We start from the raw sequence: 16,362 nt of genomic DNA, 5'->3' as shown, positions 1-16,362 counted from the left end.
GAGCTGCAAGCACCTACTCCTATCAAAATGAAAAGCAGCAAGCGGAACTTGAACTTGAAGAAGCGGGCCTCTATCAGAGAAAGCCATTGCGCGCTAGCCCCTTGTATAGGGTTCCAAACCTTGCAACTAACATTATACATTAATTACGTGGGTTGACTTCGAGTTTGTATATGTATAATTCGTCGAATATACAAATACATATGTATAATATACAAGTATTTAACCGATATACATATACAATTCACATTTCTCCCACTCTCGCTCGCCTCTCTCCTCCCTCTCCCAATCTCGCTTGCCATATATACAAATACATATGTATAATATACAATTATCTAACTGATATACATATACAATTCACCTATCTCCCACTCTTTGCCCTCTCTCACTCGCCTCTCTCCTCTATCTCCCAGTCTCGCTTGGCTCTCTCCTCCCTATAACATGTAGCTACGAATTGTAATTATCAAACTATAGCTATGGAGAGTAATTAAGCTATTTTTGAGTGGCTATATGTGAAAGTTCCTCTAATAATAATAAGGCGTAAAATAAATAAATTGGGCTAGCACTTTATAGTCCAGACTCCAGTCCAATATTTTGAAGCTGGGAGGCCCAAACCCAATATGTCCTCTTCACTGACAAATTGGGGGCAAAAACAGTAAAAATCAAACAAAAAAAGATAAATTGGGCTAGCACTTCATAGTCAAGTCCAATATATTTTGAAGCTCGGAGGCCCAATAGGGCTTTAGGCGCGAAAACAAAATGTTCCCGCCATTTTTGTCAGCATCATCAACTGCGTTTTCAATTGTTTGCTTTTCATCTCTACATTTTCAGATCTCTAGGAGAGAAATTTGGCTTACAGGGACAAGAAAATGTCGGACGAACAACCAACAGTCGAAGGAAGGCGCTCTAGCAGGAAAACAAGCGGCGGTAAGAGGGCAGAGGCGCTCGAGCGGATTAAAGCTCTCCGGACCGGTGGTCGCCGTTCCGCTGAAAACGGCGGATTACAGGTCAAGATAGATGAACCAATTTACGATGTAGTTGAGGATGATGAGTACAATGACATAGTCGCTAAGCGCCGTGAAGCAGCTCGGGGATTTATTGTTGATGACGATGGTTTAGGGTATGGAGATGAAGGCCAGGAAGAGGATTGGTCAGTTGCCGGCGTGTTATCGTCGGAAGGATCGGAAGATGAGAATGAGAGGCCGAAGAATAAGAAAAAGGCATCGGAGAAGAAGCAGCAGATTACTAAAAAGCCATCAGCTGCGCTATCAGCTGCTGCAGCATTGATGGGTAAGCAAAGGATTTCTAGTCTGTTTACCTCTTCAGTGTTTAAGAGAGACGATAAGACTAGGAATTTGTCGTGCGATAGCATTGTAGATGATGTTATAGCTGAATTCGCTCCCGATGAGGCTGATAGAGAGCGGAGGCGAAGGGGAAATTCTAACTCATTGCAGTCTTCGAGGAGTTCAATTGCTAATTCTAACTTGCTTAATGTTAAAACTGAGAAGCCTGTAGCTGACAAGGTTGATTTGATGAGTAGACAGGAAGTGAAGCGTGTTACTGTTCAAAATGGTGACTCTATTTCAGGTGGTTTACCTAAAATTAGTGCAGATGAAGGAACATGTGGCTTATCTAAAATTAGTACGGATGAAGGAAACGATTCTGCCAGAGATATTCAAAATAGTGAGGATTTAGATGCTGAAGTAGAAGGGGAGAAAGCAGTAAAATCAGATGATTTGTCTACAGTGGGAATAAGGGATGATGACAATGTTGTAAATTATGCTGAAGTGAAGTTGGAGCCTTTGGTGGAAAATAAAGTGTTTGCACTAAATGCTAAAATTAGTGAGGGAAAGGATCCAGGCTTGAGTGCTACTGCTGAATGGCAGGCTTTAAGGAATGCAGGTAGCGGGATTTTGAACTGCAATGAACCCGGGGCGATACTTGTAAACACTGAAGAGAAAACAGATTTTGAGTTGGATTCTGATGGATCATTACCTTTCTTCATACTTGATGCCCATGAAGAACTGTATGGTACAAATGCTGGAAATATTTATCTTTTCGGGAAGGTACTTTGGAAAGCTTTGTTTATGTAGTCTTTCTCTATATGAATTTAAATGAGCTAGAGTCATATTGACACCTTCTGAAAATCTGGTGTCTCTATTTTAGTAAACTTTGCTGATGATCACATGTTCTGCATCACACTTATGTTTGGATGCCATTTTGCATATCGTTAGCCCTGCATTTTATCATTTGGATCCTTATTTGCTATGACCAAGTAAAATAAACATACTTGTACGTGTTTCAATATTGAAGGTTATACCACTATATAGCCTACTGTTAACTTATTGGCCTTTATTCAGTTTAGGGACTTGGGAAGTTTGTATGATTGAAAGTGACAATTGAACAACATAGAATAATATGTTATATCTATAGCTGAGAGATGAGTTTTGTTATTTGAGCGCAGGTGAAAGCTGGAGGTACATACCATAGTTGCTGTATTGTTGTGAAGAACATGCAAAGATGTGTTTATGCAGTCCCTAATGGTTCTGTATTTTGTGGTGATACGATCTCCAAGCTCTCCAGAGATGTAGAAGAGTCTCAAATCTCTCCCTCCGCCTTCCTTAATCAGTTGCATGTAATCTCTTGAAATGCCTTCTCATTTCATGTAATTATATTTTTTCTACATATTGCTCATTTATTCATCCCCTCCCTCGCAAATTTGTCTCCAGGAGATGGCATCAGTATTGAAGGCTGAGTGTAGAAATAACCTACTAGAACATAACATCTCAAGTTTTAGCATGGCACCAGTGAAGGTTTGAAGCACAATTTACTTGCACATTGTGTTCTGTAAATTTTACTAATTGCAATTTGAAATACTATGTATTTCTCTTCTTTCTCTTTCCTTTTGGTTATTCTTTGTGCTACTACATTTGTAGAGGAATTATGCATTTGAACGATCTGATGTACCTCGGGGGGAGAATTTCGTCCTTAAGATTAACTATCCTTTCAAGGTACATTTGTTATTTCTTTATATATTATATGTGATTAGAACATTATATACAACTTATGCTAGCCAAATATTATGGATTCTGTAATTCCAAGATCAAGCAATTTTTCAGATCTTCTCTGTTAATTCACATTTTTGTGTCGTGTCTTCGAGTTACCCATTTTGAACTTTGTCATTCAAGGATCCGCCGCTTCCATCAGATCTCAGGGGAGAAAACTTTAGTGCCTTGCTTGGTACTCATTCCAGGTATATTTCCAGTGACTTTTCTACTTTACATTCCTGTGGTACTCATTCCAAGTATATTTTGGATGACTTTTCTAACAAGCTTCCTAATGTGTATGAGCTCTCTTTATGAAGACTACTTTTCGTATCAATTCAACTGGGTGCTGCATTTTTCAGTAGAAAGTATTAACCTCAAGACCAATAGTATATTTTGAAATTTGCATTAATTTCTCCAGCTGTGAATCCATCAGTTACTCATAAAGACCCCTCTGCGGATAAAAAGAATAAAATATTTGGATATTTCCTTGTTTAGTACTTTAACTTGAGTTGAATCTCTGCGATGTTATCCAACCAGTGTTTATTATTTGCAGTGCAATGGAGCTATTCCTGATCAAGAGGAAAATTAAAGGACCTTCATGGCTATCAATTTCGAAGTTCTCTAGTTGTCCTAATCCTCAACGTGTAAGGCCATCAAGGCAACTTCCCCTAATTTGTCTTCAGGTGGTTCACCTGGTTTATATTTTTGATCTTCTCTTTGTTCTGCACAGGTGAGCTGGTGTAAATTTGAGGTCATTGTAGATAGTCCAAAAGACATTCAAATCTCCACATCCTCTAAGAATGTTGCTGAGATTCCTCCAGTGGTTGTTACAGCAATAAATCTGAAAACTATCATCAACCAAAAGCAAAATATAAATGAAATTGTCTCTGCATCTGTCATTTGCTGTCACAGTGCAAAGGTAAAGTCCACGAGGCTAGTTTCTTTACCAGTAACATCTGATTTAAGACATTTGTTTTAGGATATCAGAAGGCAATGTTTATTTTTTAAGTAATGAAAGGAATTATTGATCTTCTGATGGTTATTTAACTCATTCAGTGCATCTAAAGATGTAAATGGCGCTCACCATGTTTATTACCTGAGTTGTCATCTGTAATGTGTTTTGTTCATCAGTTCTAGAAATTAATTCTCTTCTTGATTATGAGTTATGAAGTAAATATTATGGTTACTCAGGTCTAGGGAAAATGAGATCTCACTTGCAGAGGATCTTTCAATTTATGGCAAGTTAGGTCGAGGAAAAAAATGAGATCCGCTTTTAGAGGTTCTTTCAGCTAACATAGGGTCTTTTTCTTGGGTAGTTAAATCTTTACGGTTTACTAGGGATTTGTTGGTTTGGTAGATCGATCTTGTATGGTGCACATGATGGTACAACTAAAGTGCCCTGCAACATTTACCTGTATGATGACTGAAGTGAGACTGTTTATGTATCATAATTACGTGCATGAGTTGCATTCGGATGTATCATGGTGTGTCGTCTTCTTCGACACCCACAGATGCAACTCATACACAAATGCATGTATTCATAGACTGGAAGTTACAAGTACAATGGATCTATTATCCAAGGAAATGGAGATATTGACAATGATATCACACATTGTATAGGTGCAAGGTTGGTGAATGGAGGCTCGCATCCAGAGTCCAAAACTTCAAGGCAAGTTTTACAAAGCGGTGGCTAAACCGACTATGTTGTATTGGGCATAGTGTTGGCTAATAAGAACTCTCATGTTCAGAAGATGAAAGTCGCTGAGATGAGGACGATGAGATGGTTGTGTGGGCATACTAGGAGATAAAAGACTAGGAATAAAGATATTCAGAACTAGGTAGGAGTGGCCTAGATAGAGGTCAAGATGCGAGAAACAAGGCTAAGATGATTTAGACATGCATAAAAGATGCATGGTTGTCCAAGTATGAAGGTGTGAGGTTGACTGTAGATGATTTCAAGAGAGGTAGAGGTAGACCAAATGTCACAGCTTGATTTCTCGAGTCATGATGACACCTACTATAACCCACCAGTAGGTATGTCAACCCGTAACCTGGAACAACAAGTAATGGGTTTGAGGGCAGAAACTAGATAAGAGCACGCAAAATTTAAGATAACAATATAAATAGGCGGAAGCAAACCAAAACATATATATACAAATAAAGATCCCTCCCAGAACCTGGAAGTCACTAGTACAGAGCTACTAACAAAATGAGTATAAGTCCCAAAAGTGGACCACATAAGCTGGATTGTCTTAAAAGGCAAAAGACAAGTCTATATATACAGATGGAGACTGAAATAGTACAAAACGTCATGTGTTCACCCCCGTCCTCAGATCAGACTGCTCCAAGCTCAGTATCAACGTTGGCCACTAGTGCTCGAACCTGCATCACGAAAACAGATGCAAAGCGTAGTATGAGTACCAAAACAACAGGTACCAGTAGGCATCATAGGCCGATTGAGCTTGAAGAGTAAAGGCAATATGAAAAGAAGGAATAACACAAACAGAGGTCAAGAGCGGAAGTCTAAGTAAACAATGGAATGCACACGAGTGTAGAGAGAACTAACTAAAGTAATCTGTAAGCTAACTACACCTAATTGGACCCCTATAAGCGCAGAAGGTACACTCGTGCGCAAGTTTAAATAAAAACCTGAACAAACCCCCATAAGCTCTCGACGAGTACATCGAATAACTATAACTAAAGAGAACTGTATCTGAGAACCCAAGATCGGAGAACATCGAACCAAAACCTCAACCCCAATTAGTAGAATCTGACAGTCCGGAGGCCGAACCTCGAATCAGATGCTCACCAGAAGTACCCAAGTAATCAATCACAAGTATCAAGTAACTGAGGCCATACATCTAACCGAATGCTCTATATAAGTATTCGGATGATCGAGGCCGGACCTTGAATCGGATGCTCTTCGAAAATATCAATGAGGTCGAGGGCGGAGCTTGGATTCGGATGCCCGACAAAGGTGCTAATGTAGTTGTTGAAAGAGTCCCAATCGATCCATAATCATAAATGTATGTTGAATGCCGTCCAAACTTAGCCAATCAATGTAAGTCCTTGGAACCGAATCGAAAACCAACTTCAAATCGCGGAGCGGAACCCAGTGTCGCCGACGTAACTCGTGAAGTTGACTAATTAGAGAAATAAGGATAACTATCATCGGAGCAAGTGTATCGCCTAGCTAAGGCCCAAACTATCAGACTCAAGTCTGCTACACCAGTCTACAGGAATCTAAGCCGATCGAGCAATGTCGGGGTAAAACTAAGGCCAATCGGTTCCGAATCATGTATTTCTAAGGCAAGCCCTAGTCAAACCTAAACTAAGGCCCTATATGCTTCAAATAAACAGTAATCAATCATACAAGTACTCCACATAGCAAAGAGGGTCAATTAATAACACATAACATGCTTACAGTTACTCGATAATTCTCAAAATAGGTCGAAAACATGATTTCTAAACACCTATGCATGATTCAATAACTACCCAACCCAAATCCCAACTAATCAACATGCATTCACATTTCCGAGCTCAATCTAAGAGAGGGAAGACGTAGCCTACCTGTAGGCCGATCACGCGCGTTCTAAAATCACTTCTTCGGAGCTTACCCTTTCCGAATGGCCTCAGAATGCTGCCACACTATCAAAAATAGAATCACAACGTTATTACGGTCATTTTGACCCTAAAAATGCAAGAAACGGAGATGGACCAATTTCGGGGTCAACATGGGGAAAGTGGGACCCGCGTTGGAAATTCAGGAATTAACCCCAAAAATAGGTCCTAATCAGATCCCTAAGCTCATATCCCAAAATGGGACACAATTCGGGGATCGGAAACATCATAATATCAACATGCAACCAAAACTCGGATTTTCTCAAGAACTAGAAATGGGACAGCAGCTGAAATCAGTAAATTTACCAGAAGCAGGAGGTCTACAGTGAATTCCGACAATACCATGACGACTAGAATAATCAAATTTGGACTTAGAATGAGGGAGAAATCAAGTCCCAAAATATCCCACAAATTGAGTTCACAAAGTAGCCATGGCAGCAGATGAATACGAGAATTTACCTCAAACGAAGGTCCCAAAGCAGCTTCCGAGCTCACCAACGCGTTCTCCTTGAAAAATCTCACAACCTAGCCTCTTGAATCACCCAGTTTGGAGCTCTATAGCTTAAGAGGTTCCAACTTTGAAATTTAGAAGAAAAGCTGAAAATGGCTGTCTTATAGGTGTGCACCCAGCAAATTATTTCCATTTTTAAGTCTCCGATGGGGTGTTCGAGATTTGTTCGTAGCCTCGAGTGCACAAATGGACTATGCTACCCCACTAAATTCGATGTTCTGGACTCAATGGTGCAGTTGGAATTTCCATATGAGGTCATTTTGACTGAAAGTGGGTCTCACACTCAAATGTCATTTTTAGCCAAATTCCACAACGGACCTTGGGATTAGATCGGAAGTCTCGGTAAGTGAATGAAAGGTCATTCTAGACCAAACTCGACATTTCAGAACTAACCGCGCTGACAGAATTTTTGTTGTAATGACCCTCCAGGTCATTTTTGCCTTAATGCCTCTTTTTCGTCCTTTAGAGCCTTCCTATAGCGACCCCAAGTCATTTATGATTTGCGGGCACTGACTGTTTGGTCGCCTGGTTAGTCGTTTGGGTTTGATGCCCGTTTCCTTGTTTTGGAGCTTTTGAAACTTGAATAGTTGACTTTAGTCAAAACGTCAGGTAAACGACCCCAAAATGGAATTCTGACGATTACATCAGCTCTGGAATAGCCAAATTAGGATAGTTGCATGGTTGGCACGAGTATCGAGGCCTTTGGTGCAAGTTTGAACCATTAAGCGTTTTAGCCTTTGAAATTTGGCCTAAGGTTGACTTTGGTTAACATTCTTGGAAAACGTGCTCGGATGAAAATTCCGTCAACCCAGTTAGTTCTGGAATATCGAGTTTGGTCTAGAACGACCATTCGTTCGCTTTCCGAGGCTTCCGGTCTAATCTTGAGGCCCATAGTGGAATTGGGCTAAAAATGGCATTTGGGTGGGGGACCCACTTTCAGTCAAAATGACCTCGTATGGAAATTCCGACTGCACCATTGAGTCCGGAATGTCGAATTTAGTGGGGTAGCATAGTCCGTTTGTGTGCTCGGGGCTACTAACGGATCCCGAACACCCCATTGGAGACTTCCAAACAGCCATGTTCAACTTTTCTTCTAAATTTCAAAGTTGAACCTCATGAACTATAGAGCTCCAACTGGGTGATTCAAGAGGCTAGGTTGTGAGATTTTTCGAGGAGAACGCGTTGGTGAGCTCGGAAGCTGCTTTGGGACCTTCGTTTGAGGTAAATTCTCGTTTTCACCTGCTGCCATGGCTACTTTGTGAACTCAATTTGTGGGATATTTTGGGACTTGATTTCTCCCTCATTCTAAGTCCAAATTTGATTATTCCAGTCATCGTGCTATTGTCGGAATTCACTATAGACCTTCCGCTTCTGGTAAATTTACTGATTTCAGCTGCTGTCCCATTTCTAGTTCTTGAGAAAATCCGGGTTTTGGTTGCATGTTGATATTGTGATGTTTGCGATCCCCGAATTGTGTCCCATTTTGGGACATGAGCTTGGGGATCTGATTAGGACCTATTTTTGGGGTTAATTTCGGAATTTCCAGCGCAGATACCAACTTGTCACGACTCGATTTATCGAGTCATGATGACACCTACTATAACCCCAAAGAAGTATTGAAGAGAGGTGATTAGACAAGTTATGACGGAACCTTCAGCTTACTGTGGCATGGCCTTAGATAGGGGGTTATGGAGGTCATGTATTAGGGTAAAAGGTTAGTTAGACAGTGAGGCGCTATCTTGCTTATTTCTTTGTCAGTTAGTCGTAGTATTACCTATATAGTTTCTTGCCCTTTGAGTTTGGTTATTAGCTAGTTCTTTTTGTACTTCTATTATTGTTTTACCTTGTTATGGCTTTTGTTCAGGTTGACTTGTAAGGTTATCTGTAGTATCTTGCCATGACTTTTTTTCATTTCCGTTATTTTTTTCTCTATACTACTTTGAACTGTTTTTTTCTTTTGAGTTGAGGGTCTATCAGAAACAACTTTCTACCTAGGTACAGGTGGGTCTGCGTATACTTTACCCTACTTACACTGGGTCTGTTGTTGCTTGGTATCAATGAAATAAATATGTTAGAGATGGTAATGGGCAAAAATAATGACACATTTAATTTGCTTGTGTGGAAACTGCTTGACAAGAATTGCCTTGAAGTTTACTAAAAAAGAGCATATGATGATTTTGCAGATTGATGTCCCCATGTTAACATCTGAATGGACAAAACCAGGGATGCTTTCTCATTTTACTGTTGTGCGCAAGCTTGAGGGAGGCATATTTCCTATGGGATTTACAAAGGAAGCAGCAGAGAGAAACACAAAAGCTGAATCAAATGTTATTAGTTCTGAGAGCAGGCAAGTTCATTGGGTAATTAACGTATTGCATATACCTTTATCTGATTTTCATTTGAGTTACTTAAATGTTACTATCTCTTTGAAATCAGTGAAAGGGCATTATTAAACCGGTTGATGATCGAGTTGCATAAATTGGACAGTGACGTGCTTATTGGCCATAATATATCTGGCTTTGACTTGGATGTTCTTCTTCATAGAGTTCAGGTTTGTGTTTAATTAATATATTCCGATTTGTGGCTTAGGTCGCAGGTTCAAGCCCCACACCATGCAAAGCGAAGCCCAGTATTTAAGTGGAGAAGGGTAGAGTGGCGGGCCCATTATCCACCGAGTTTAGAAGGTTGTGATTGGTCCAAAGGGTGGGTCACAGACGGATTTCTCGGTTATCAAAAAAAATAAAATAGATTCCATCTTCCGTAGTAGTGATCTCTAAAAAAATTTAGAAGACATGATCCGCAGAATCCTCCATTTCTATTTTGAATCTCAATAAAGCATACCGTGCTCTCATCGTAGGTAGTCTGTCATCATATATATACCCAATGACATTGAGAGTTTTCCAATCAACGCTTTGCTATGAATAAATGCTATGAATTTTAAGTAATCTCAGAAATAAGAAAATTTAAGTTTTTTTGTATTTCTTGATTCTAAGAAAAAAAAATGTCAGTGATATAGCTGCCTGCTTATTGTTCCTTGGGAGCTATCAATTTCTGCAGGCCTGCAAAGTCCCCAGCAGTATGTGGTCAAAAATAGGTCGCCTTAAACGTTCTGTCATGCCAAAGCTTACCAAGGGCAGTACACTTTTTGGCTCAGGAGCAAGTCCGGGGATCATGTCTTGTATTGCTGGGCGTCTCCTATGTGATACCTATTTATCTTCTCGTGAGTTATTAAAAGAGGTAGAATTCCTACTCATTAAGCTATATATGGGATAGCTGCATATTTTATTTTATGTTTTGAAAATTTGTAACTTTTGGTTTAACTACATTCACTTTCAGGTTAGTTATTCATTGACACAACTTGCGAAGAATCAACTGAACAAAGATAGGAAGGAGATTTCTCCCCACGACGTGCCTCAACTGTTTCAGGCTGCTGACTCACTCTTGGAACTTGTAGGTTCTGATTCTGATTTAGCAGCTTTTCTAATCCAATTGCTCTCAATTTTATTAGCATAGGGAGAATGATCTGTGTTTAGGTCTAGTATGTAATTTGCTGTCAACAACAAAAGAAAAGTGTTAACCCATTTAACAGATGGGCCAGCTGCATTTTGCCGTTTATTGTTTTGCTGAACCTTTAGAATACATTATAGCACTCCATAGCCAACAAAAATTACTGCTGATGGGCTTTTCAACAGCTAGAAACAAACAATAATAGAGTTCACTTGTTGAAGCAATATAGCATAAGCACCTAAGTTGCTCACTTTTGGTGGCGCACCCATGTCGACACGACGTGGGTGTGGGATCCGTATCCAATCTGGTCAACCATTTTTAGGTACTTTGACCAAATTTGAGGGAGAAATTTTGGACCGATTCAATGATTTATGTGCGCAAAACAAAAACTAAGTTGAAATTGAAGAAAATGAGATGCCTTGTATATATAAATTTTTATTGTCACTCCTACTTTATCTCCTTACAGGATTCTCTTCTTGATCAAGATTTTCTCCTCAAGTTTTCCACATAATAAATATCTCATAAGTTAGGTTTTATAACTCTAGTTTTAGTTATTTGAGTTGAACCCCTGCACCCGTATCCATACATGGATCTGTATTTCCGAATCTAAGAAATTAGATCATAAAGGATTCGACCTCTAGATCCGCACCCATATCGGACACCCGCATCCGAGTCCAAGCAACTTAGATAAGCACACCTTTAAGCAGTTAAGAGTTGACATTACATGAATAATCTGGAAGCATGATCATTTTGGTGACAGATTGTCATGGAGCAGTTTGATTTGCAGCTCTGGATATGCTTATTTCATTTCTAGTTAATCTGTAAGGTTGAGCCTTGTCTCGTCCTTCTGGAATGATGTTACTGATGTGATAATTTTCTCCAATACACTCAACTGATATCGCCCTCTAATTAACATCCTAATGAGCATTTGTGATCTATACAGATTGAATGTGGAGAAACTGATGCATGGTTATCAATGGAACTCATGTTTCATTTAAGCGTTCTTCCTTTAACTCGTCAGCTGACCAATATCAGTGGTAACCTTTGGGGAAAAACCCTCCAGGTGAATTGTTACAAAACCTGCTTTATGTTCATGAGACCAACTTTGTGGATGTTATGCAGACATAGTCAACGTTAATTTATTTTTATTTCAGGGTGCTCGGGCCCAAAGAGTAGAATACCTCTTGTTGCATGCATTCCATGCTAAGAAATTCATTGTGCCAGACAAATTTTCTTCTCATGCAAGAGAAGCTAAGATTACAAAACGAAAGTTGAACCACGGTGATGAGGGAAAAGAAACTGAGCCTGTTGATGCTGATGATCCAAATATTGAAGGTGGGATTCCAGACAGCAGCCATGGGAAAGTAAAAAAGGGGCCTTCCTATGCTGGTGGATTAGTTTTGGAGCCAAAAAAAGGTTTATATGATAAGTACATTCTGCTACTGGACTTCAACAGTCTATACCCTTCCATTATTCAGGTTAGTTATTTTTAATACATCTCTCTCTCTCTCTCTTTCCCTCATTCATTATTTACCCCTCATTTCTTCTCCTCCCCCACCTTTTCTTTTAGAAGGGGGAACATTACCATAACCTTTGCTACAATGTGATTAGCTGCTAGCTAGGTTGAAAGGTTCCATATTCCTAATATTTATTACCATCATTATTTGTTATCAAGTGATGTCAATTACTCAATACTTGCATCTTATAATACAAGTTTCGTACTTAAATTTCCTCTTTTATTCTTTTCCTCTTTAGGAATACAATATTTGTTTCACAACAGTTGAAAGCTCTCTTGATGGATCAGTTCCTCATTTACCATCAAGTAAAAGAACAGGGCTTTTACCTGAGGTAAGTACGCCATACTTGATTGCATGTTTAGATAATTCCCTGAGCAAATTTTCCAAATTGTCTTCCCAGCAATGTAATTAAACCAAAGACTTTTGCATCTCCTGATCTTCTATACGGAATAAGTGCATGCCCAGGATAGGTCACCCTAAAACTTTTAAGGACTATTTGGTGCTGGATGTTTTGCTCTGGAGCGCAATTTGACATACACATACTTTGTGTATGGGAATGTTTGTTGGTTTTATTTAATATACTATATCAGTTTGTTGATCCCATCTAACTTTGAGCTGGTCCTTCTTCAGTTAAATCAAGACTTTTTAAGTTTATGGTTACGTGCAGAATACAAGTAATCAAGCATTCTAGACAATTCTTGAAGGTGATATATCTCATTTCTTTTTGTGGTGAATCTTGCAGTTGCTCAAGAATTTGGTTGAGAGGAGAAGAATGGTCAAGTCATGGTTAAAATCAGCATCTGGCCTCAAGGCCCAACAGTTTGACATACAACAACAAGCTCTGAAGCTTACAGCAAACAGGTCTCACTGTTTTTGTTATATACACATACACACATTGTATATACTTGTGCTACTTGATGCATCATCATCATTGTCATGTTATTGGAGATATTTTTCCTGAGGTGATAAATTTTTACTGCAGTATGTATGGGTGTCTAGGATTCTCCAATTCAAGATTCTATGCAAAGTCGCTAGCAGAGCTTATAACCTCACAAGTAGGAAGCTCACTTTTCCTGAACTATTGTATATTTTATTTAAGCAGATTATGACTGCATGTCTGACATCTCTATTTTGCTTTGTAGGGAAGGGAAATTTTACAGAGCACTGTTGACCTAGTTCAGAATTTACTAAACCTGGAGGTTTTCTTCTCGTGGCATTTGCTGTTTACTCATCCTGCCTAAATGTCAAATTTGGTCCTTGAACCCATTGTTCTCTTATGAATCAGGTTATCTATGGTGACACTGATTCAATTATGATTTATAGTGGACTTGATGACATTGGAAAATCCAAAGCAATAGCTGCCAAAGTTATTCAAGAGGTTGGTGTTGACTGCACACCTTTTTTCCCCGAATTAGATCTGTATACACGTGACTTCTTAAAGAGAAATTTATACTTTCTACCTCATGTATTGTGGAAGCTTGTGAGTCTCGTGTGAATAAGTTTCCTACTTCTACTCTCACCGTCTTGTGATAGCACTTACACTCTTTTACCTTTTCTTTATGTGCAAAGCATTCTTCATTGCCTTATATAAGATTTTTATGTAAGAATTTAAGTTTGTACATACTGGTAAAACCGCAAGGAGACTTTGTCTAGGTTGTCTCACTTTTAGCTGATGCACAAATTTAGTTGTGAATGAACAAGTAACTGAGGAACTGTCCATACATAAAATCACAATTATTGATACGGTCCTTTTCCACATCAATGGAATCTCATCATCCATACATAATAAATTGATGTGGTATATTTATATTATTTGTGAACGGTAAAAAACTAGCATTCCATTGAGGCTGGTTTATGCTCTACTTTGGGTAAAGATCCTCCGAATTTGGATTTGTACATATAGGACAAATGCTCCCATTACCATTTGTTTTCAATCAATTTTATAGAAGTATTTATTAGAGTTGCTATAACTTTGCTTGAAAATTAGGATCTCTTTACAAAGAAAAAATTATGAATAGTAATCATAGGTATCTTCTTAATCAATTAGGATTCTCACATGAAAGTGCCTCCTCTTTTATAGGTTAACAAGAAATACAGGTGCTTAGAGATTGATCTTGATGGTCTGTACAAGAGAATGCTGCTTCTCAAGAAAAAGAAATATGCAGCTGTAAAAGTGCAGTTTAAGGACGGAAAGCCCTATGAGGTAGCTATTGCATGTTACTTAAAGTTGAAATCCTTTTGAACTTCTGTGAAATAATTCTCTAACTACTCCATGTTGCTGACCCTTTTGTTTAGGTTATTGAGAAAAAAGGTCTTGATATGGTGCGTCGTGACTGGAGCTTGCTGTCAAAGGAATTGGGAGATTTCTGCCTGAGCCAAATACTGTCCGGGGGGTACATTTTGCTGTGCACTTGTTTCTTTCTTCTTTCCATATCCTCATACATCTGATTGCTCAGTACTGAATGATTTACATGTCTTTAATGGTGGCAGGTCCTGTGAAGATGTTGTTGAATCAATACATAATGCACTTATGAAGGTATCATATCATTCTCAATGATAAGGAAAATTATAAACCAAGAGCTGCAATGGCTCCTGCAGCTTTCATATTGAACACAGTTTAGTTTATATTGTAGGCTATACTCTTGATCAAAATTTTTTTATAGGCTATAGTCTTTAGGATTCAGAATATTTCCAGGAGTGACTCTTAGCTTATGGCTCCTTTTCAGGGAGTTCCACCTGTAGGGTCCCCACCCACCTCCCCCAGCCAGTCTCCCCACCACCATCTCTCATTACCTCAACCATTGAACAGCTACTGCTTTCTACCATACATCCTCTGTGCATCTCCACTATTGTCTTGCTAGTGCACTGTTCTGAAATTTGCTATGCAGCTTGGAATCTTTATTTAGAGTCAGTCTTCTTCATTCTGGTAGAGGGGAAATCCAGCTGCTACTGTTAGCACTTGGAGAGGCAATCAGCTCATTTTAGTTTAATTTTTGTGATGTAGCCCTAATACTAACTATGATTATTCTTGAATTTCTCTGATCTACTGCAGGTACAGGAGGAAATGAGGAATGGCCAAATTGAGCTGGAAAAATACGTGATCACCAAATCATTGACTAAACCTCCTGAAGCCTATCCTGATGCTAAAAGTCAACCTCATGTTGAAGTAAGTTTGAAGACGTCTTTGATCAATTCATGTCTCAGACTAAGGAGCTGTATCACTTAACATCTCTACTTTTACCTTTCTATGTTGTCACCATTTAGCTTACTTTCTAACTGAGTTTTAATATTGCATCCTCCTCATCTGTAGGTAGCACTTAGGTTGAAGAAAAGTGGCTATGTTACTGGTTGCTCTGCTGGTGATACAGTACCATATATCATCTGTTGTGAGCAGGTTTATTTCCTATTATTAATGGTCCAACACGATGAAATCCAGCTTTTTTCTTTTGGTTTCTGTTGTCTTAACATGCAGTTGTTACACACATTTGCAGGGGAATGGTTCAAGTACCTCTGTGGGAATTGCTCAGCGGGCAAGACATCCAGATGAACTGAAAAGAGACAATGGAAACTGGATAGTAGACATTGATTATTACCTTGCGCAACAGGTCTTTGCAGTCTACTTATTTTGATCTTCAATTTTTAATGGCTTATGTTGGTTCTTATGTGTGCATGTCTCGTGACTTCACCTAACTGTGAACCATTTTTAATGTCACAGATACATCCTGTAATATCTCGTCTATGTGCGTCAATTCAGGGTACTAGCCCGGCACGTCTGGCTGATTGCTTAGGACTAGATTCATCCAAGGTAAATAGCAACTTTTCAAAGCTGACGTTTATTCAACATGACATGATTTTGACATATAGCTTAATGGTTTGACTTTTTCTTCAGTTCCAAAATAAATCAAGTGAAGCTGTCAATGATGATCCCTCAAACGTGCTTTTATGTGTAGCTGACGATGAAGAGAGGTAATCAATCTCTTTCAGAGAAAGTTTACCTTTCCTTTTACCTTTAGTTCAGGCAGAAGATGCATTCCTTTCATATACTTAATTCATCCTAGTTACTGTTTTGTGCAATCTCAACCTTTCCTCAGTCTCTCTCTGATTTCTCTGAGTTTAATTTTCTTTTCAGTTCCCTTTCACACCTTTTCTGATTCACCCCCCC

The 16,362-nt window shown here is 39.0% G+C and overlaps 1 protein-coding gene across 1 annotated transcript in view; it reads left to right on the top strand.

Annotated features, from left to right (window-relative positions):
* The first annotated feature begins 807 nt into the window (after window positions 1-807).
* Window positions 808-16,362, top strand: part of LOC102587331 (DNA polymerase alpha catalytic subunit) — a 17,845-nt gene continuing 2,290 nt past the window's right edge. Inside the window, exons 1-26 of the mRNA XM_006339821.2 lie at window positions 808-2,063; window positions 2,462-2,632; window positions 2,727-2,810; window positions 2,934-3,008; window positions 3,186-3,250; window positions 3,598-3,688; window positions 3,775-3,963; window positions 9,360-9,523; window positions 9,613-9,727; window positions 10,234-10,413; window positions 10,513-10,626; window positions 11,627-11,746; window positions 11,838-12,161; window positions 12,439-12,531; window positions 12,943-13,061; window positions 13,183-13,255; window positions 13,343-13,399; window positions 13,486-13,578; window positions 14,281-14,403; window positions 14,496-14,593; window positions 14,691-14,736; window positions 15,253-15,366; window positions 15,511-15,594; window positions 15,692-15,805; window positions 15,916-16,005; window positions 16,090-16,166. Of these exons, the coding sequence (XP_006339883.1) occupies window positions 867-2,063; window positions 2,462-2,632; window positions 2,727-2,810; window positions 2,934-3,008; window positions 3,186-3,250; window positions 3,598-3,688; window positions 3,775-3,963; window positions 9,360-9,523; window positions 9,613-9,727; window positions 10,234-10,413; window positions 10,513-10,626; window positions 11,627-11,746; window positions 11,838-12,161; window positions 12,439-12,531; window positions 12,943-13,061; window positions 13,183-13,255; window positions 13,343-13,399; window positions 13,486-13,578; window positions 14,281-14,403; window positions 14,496-14,593; window positions 14,691-14,736; window positions 15,253-15,366; window positions 15,511-15,594; window positions 15,692-15,805; window positions 15,916-16,005; window positions 16,090-16,166 (4,070 nt within the window). The 5' untranslated portion in view covers window positions 808-866. The remainder of the gene's footprint in view (window positions 2,064-2,461; window positions 2,633-2,726; window positions 2,811-2,933; window positions 3,009-3,185; window positions 3,251-3,597; window positions 3,689-3,774; window positions 3,964-9,359; window positions 9,524-9,612; window positions 9,728-10,233; window positions 10,414-10,512; window positions 10,627-11,626; window positions 11,747-11,837; window positions 12,162-12,438; window positions 12,532-12,942; window positions 13,062-13,182; window positions 13,256-13,342; window positions 13,400-13,485; window positions 13,579-14,280; window positions 14,404-14,495; window positions 14,594-14,690; window positions 14,737-15,252; window positions 15,367-15,510; window positions 15,595-15,691; window positions 15,806-15,915; window positions 16,006-16,089; window positions 16,167-16,362) is intronic.

Source organism: Solanum tuberosum, unplaced genomic scaffold, assembly GCF_000226075.1.
Source record: "Solanum tuberosum cultivar DM 1-3 516 R44 unplaced genomic scaffold, SolTub_3.0 scf00012, whole genome shotgun sequence".
NCBI lineage: Eukaryota > Viridiplantae > Streptophyta > Magnoliopsida > Solanales > Solanaceae > Solanum > Solanum tuberosum.
Note: the sequence above shows the minus strand (reverse complement) of the source record. Positions and strands in the feature narration are given on the sequence as shown.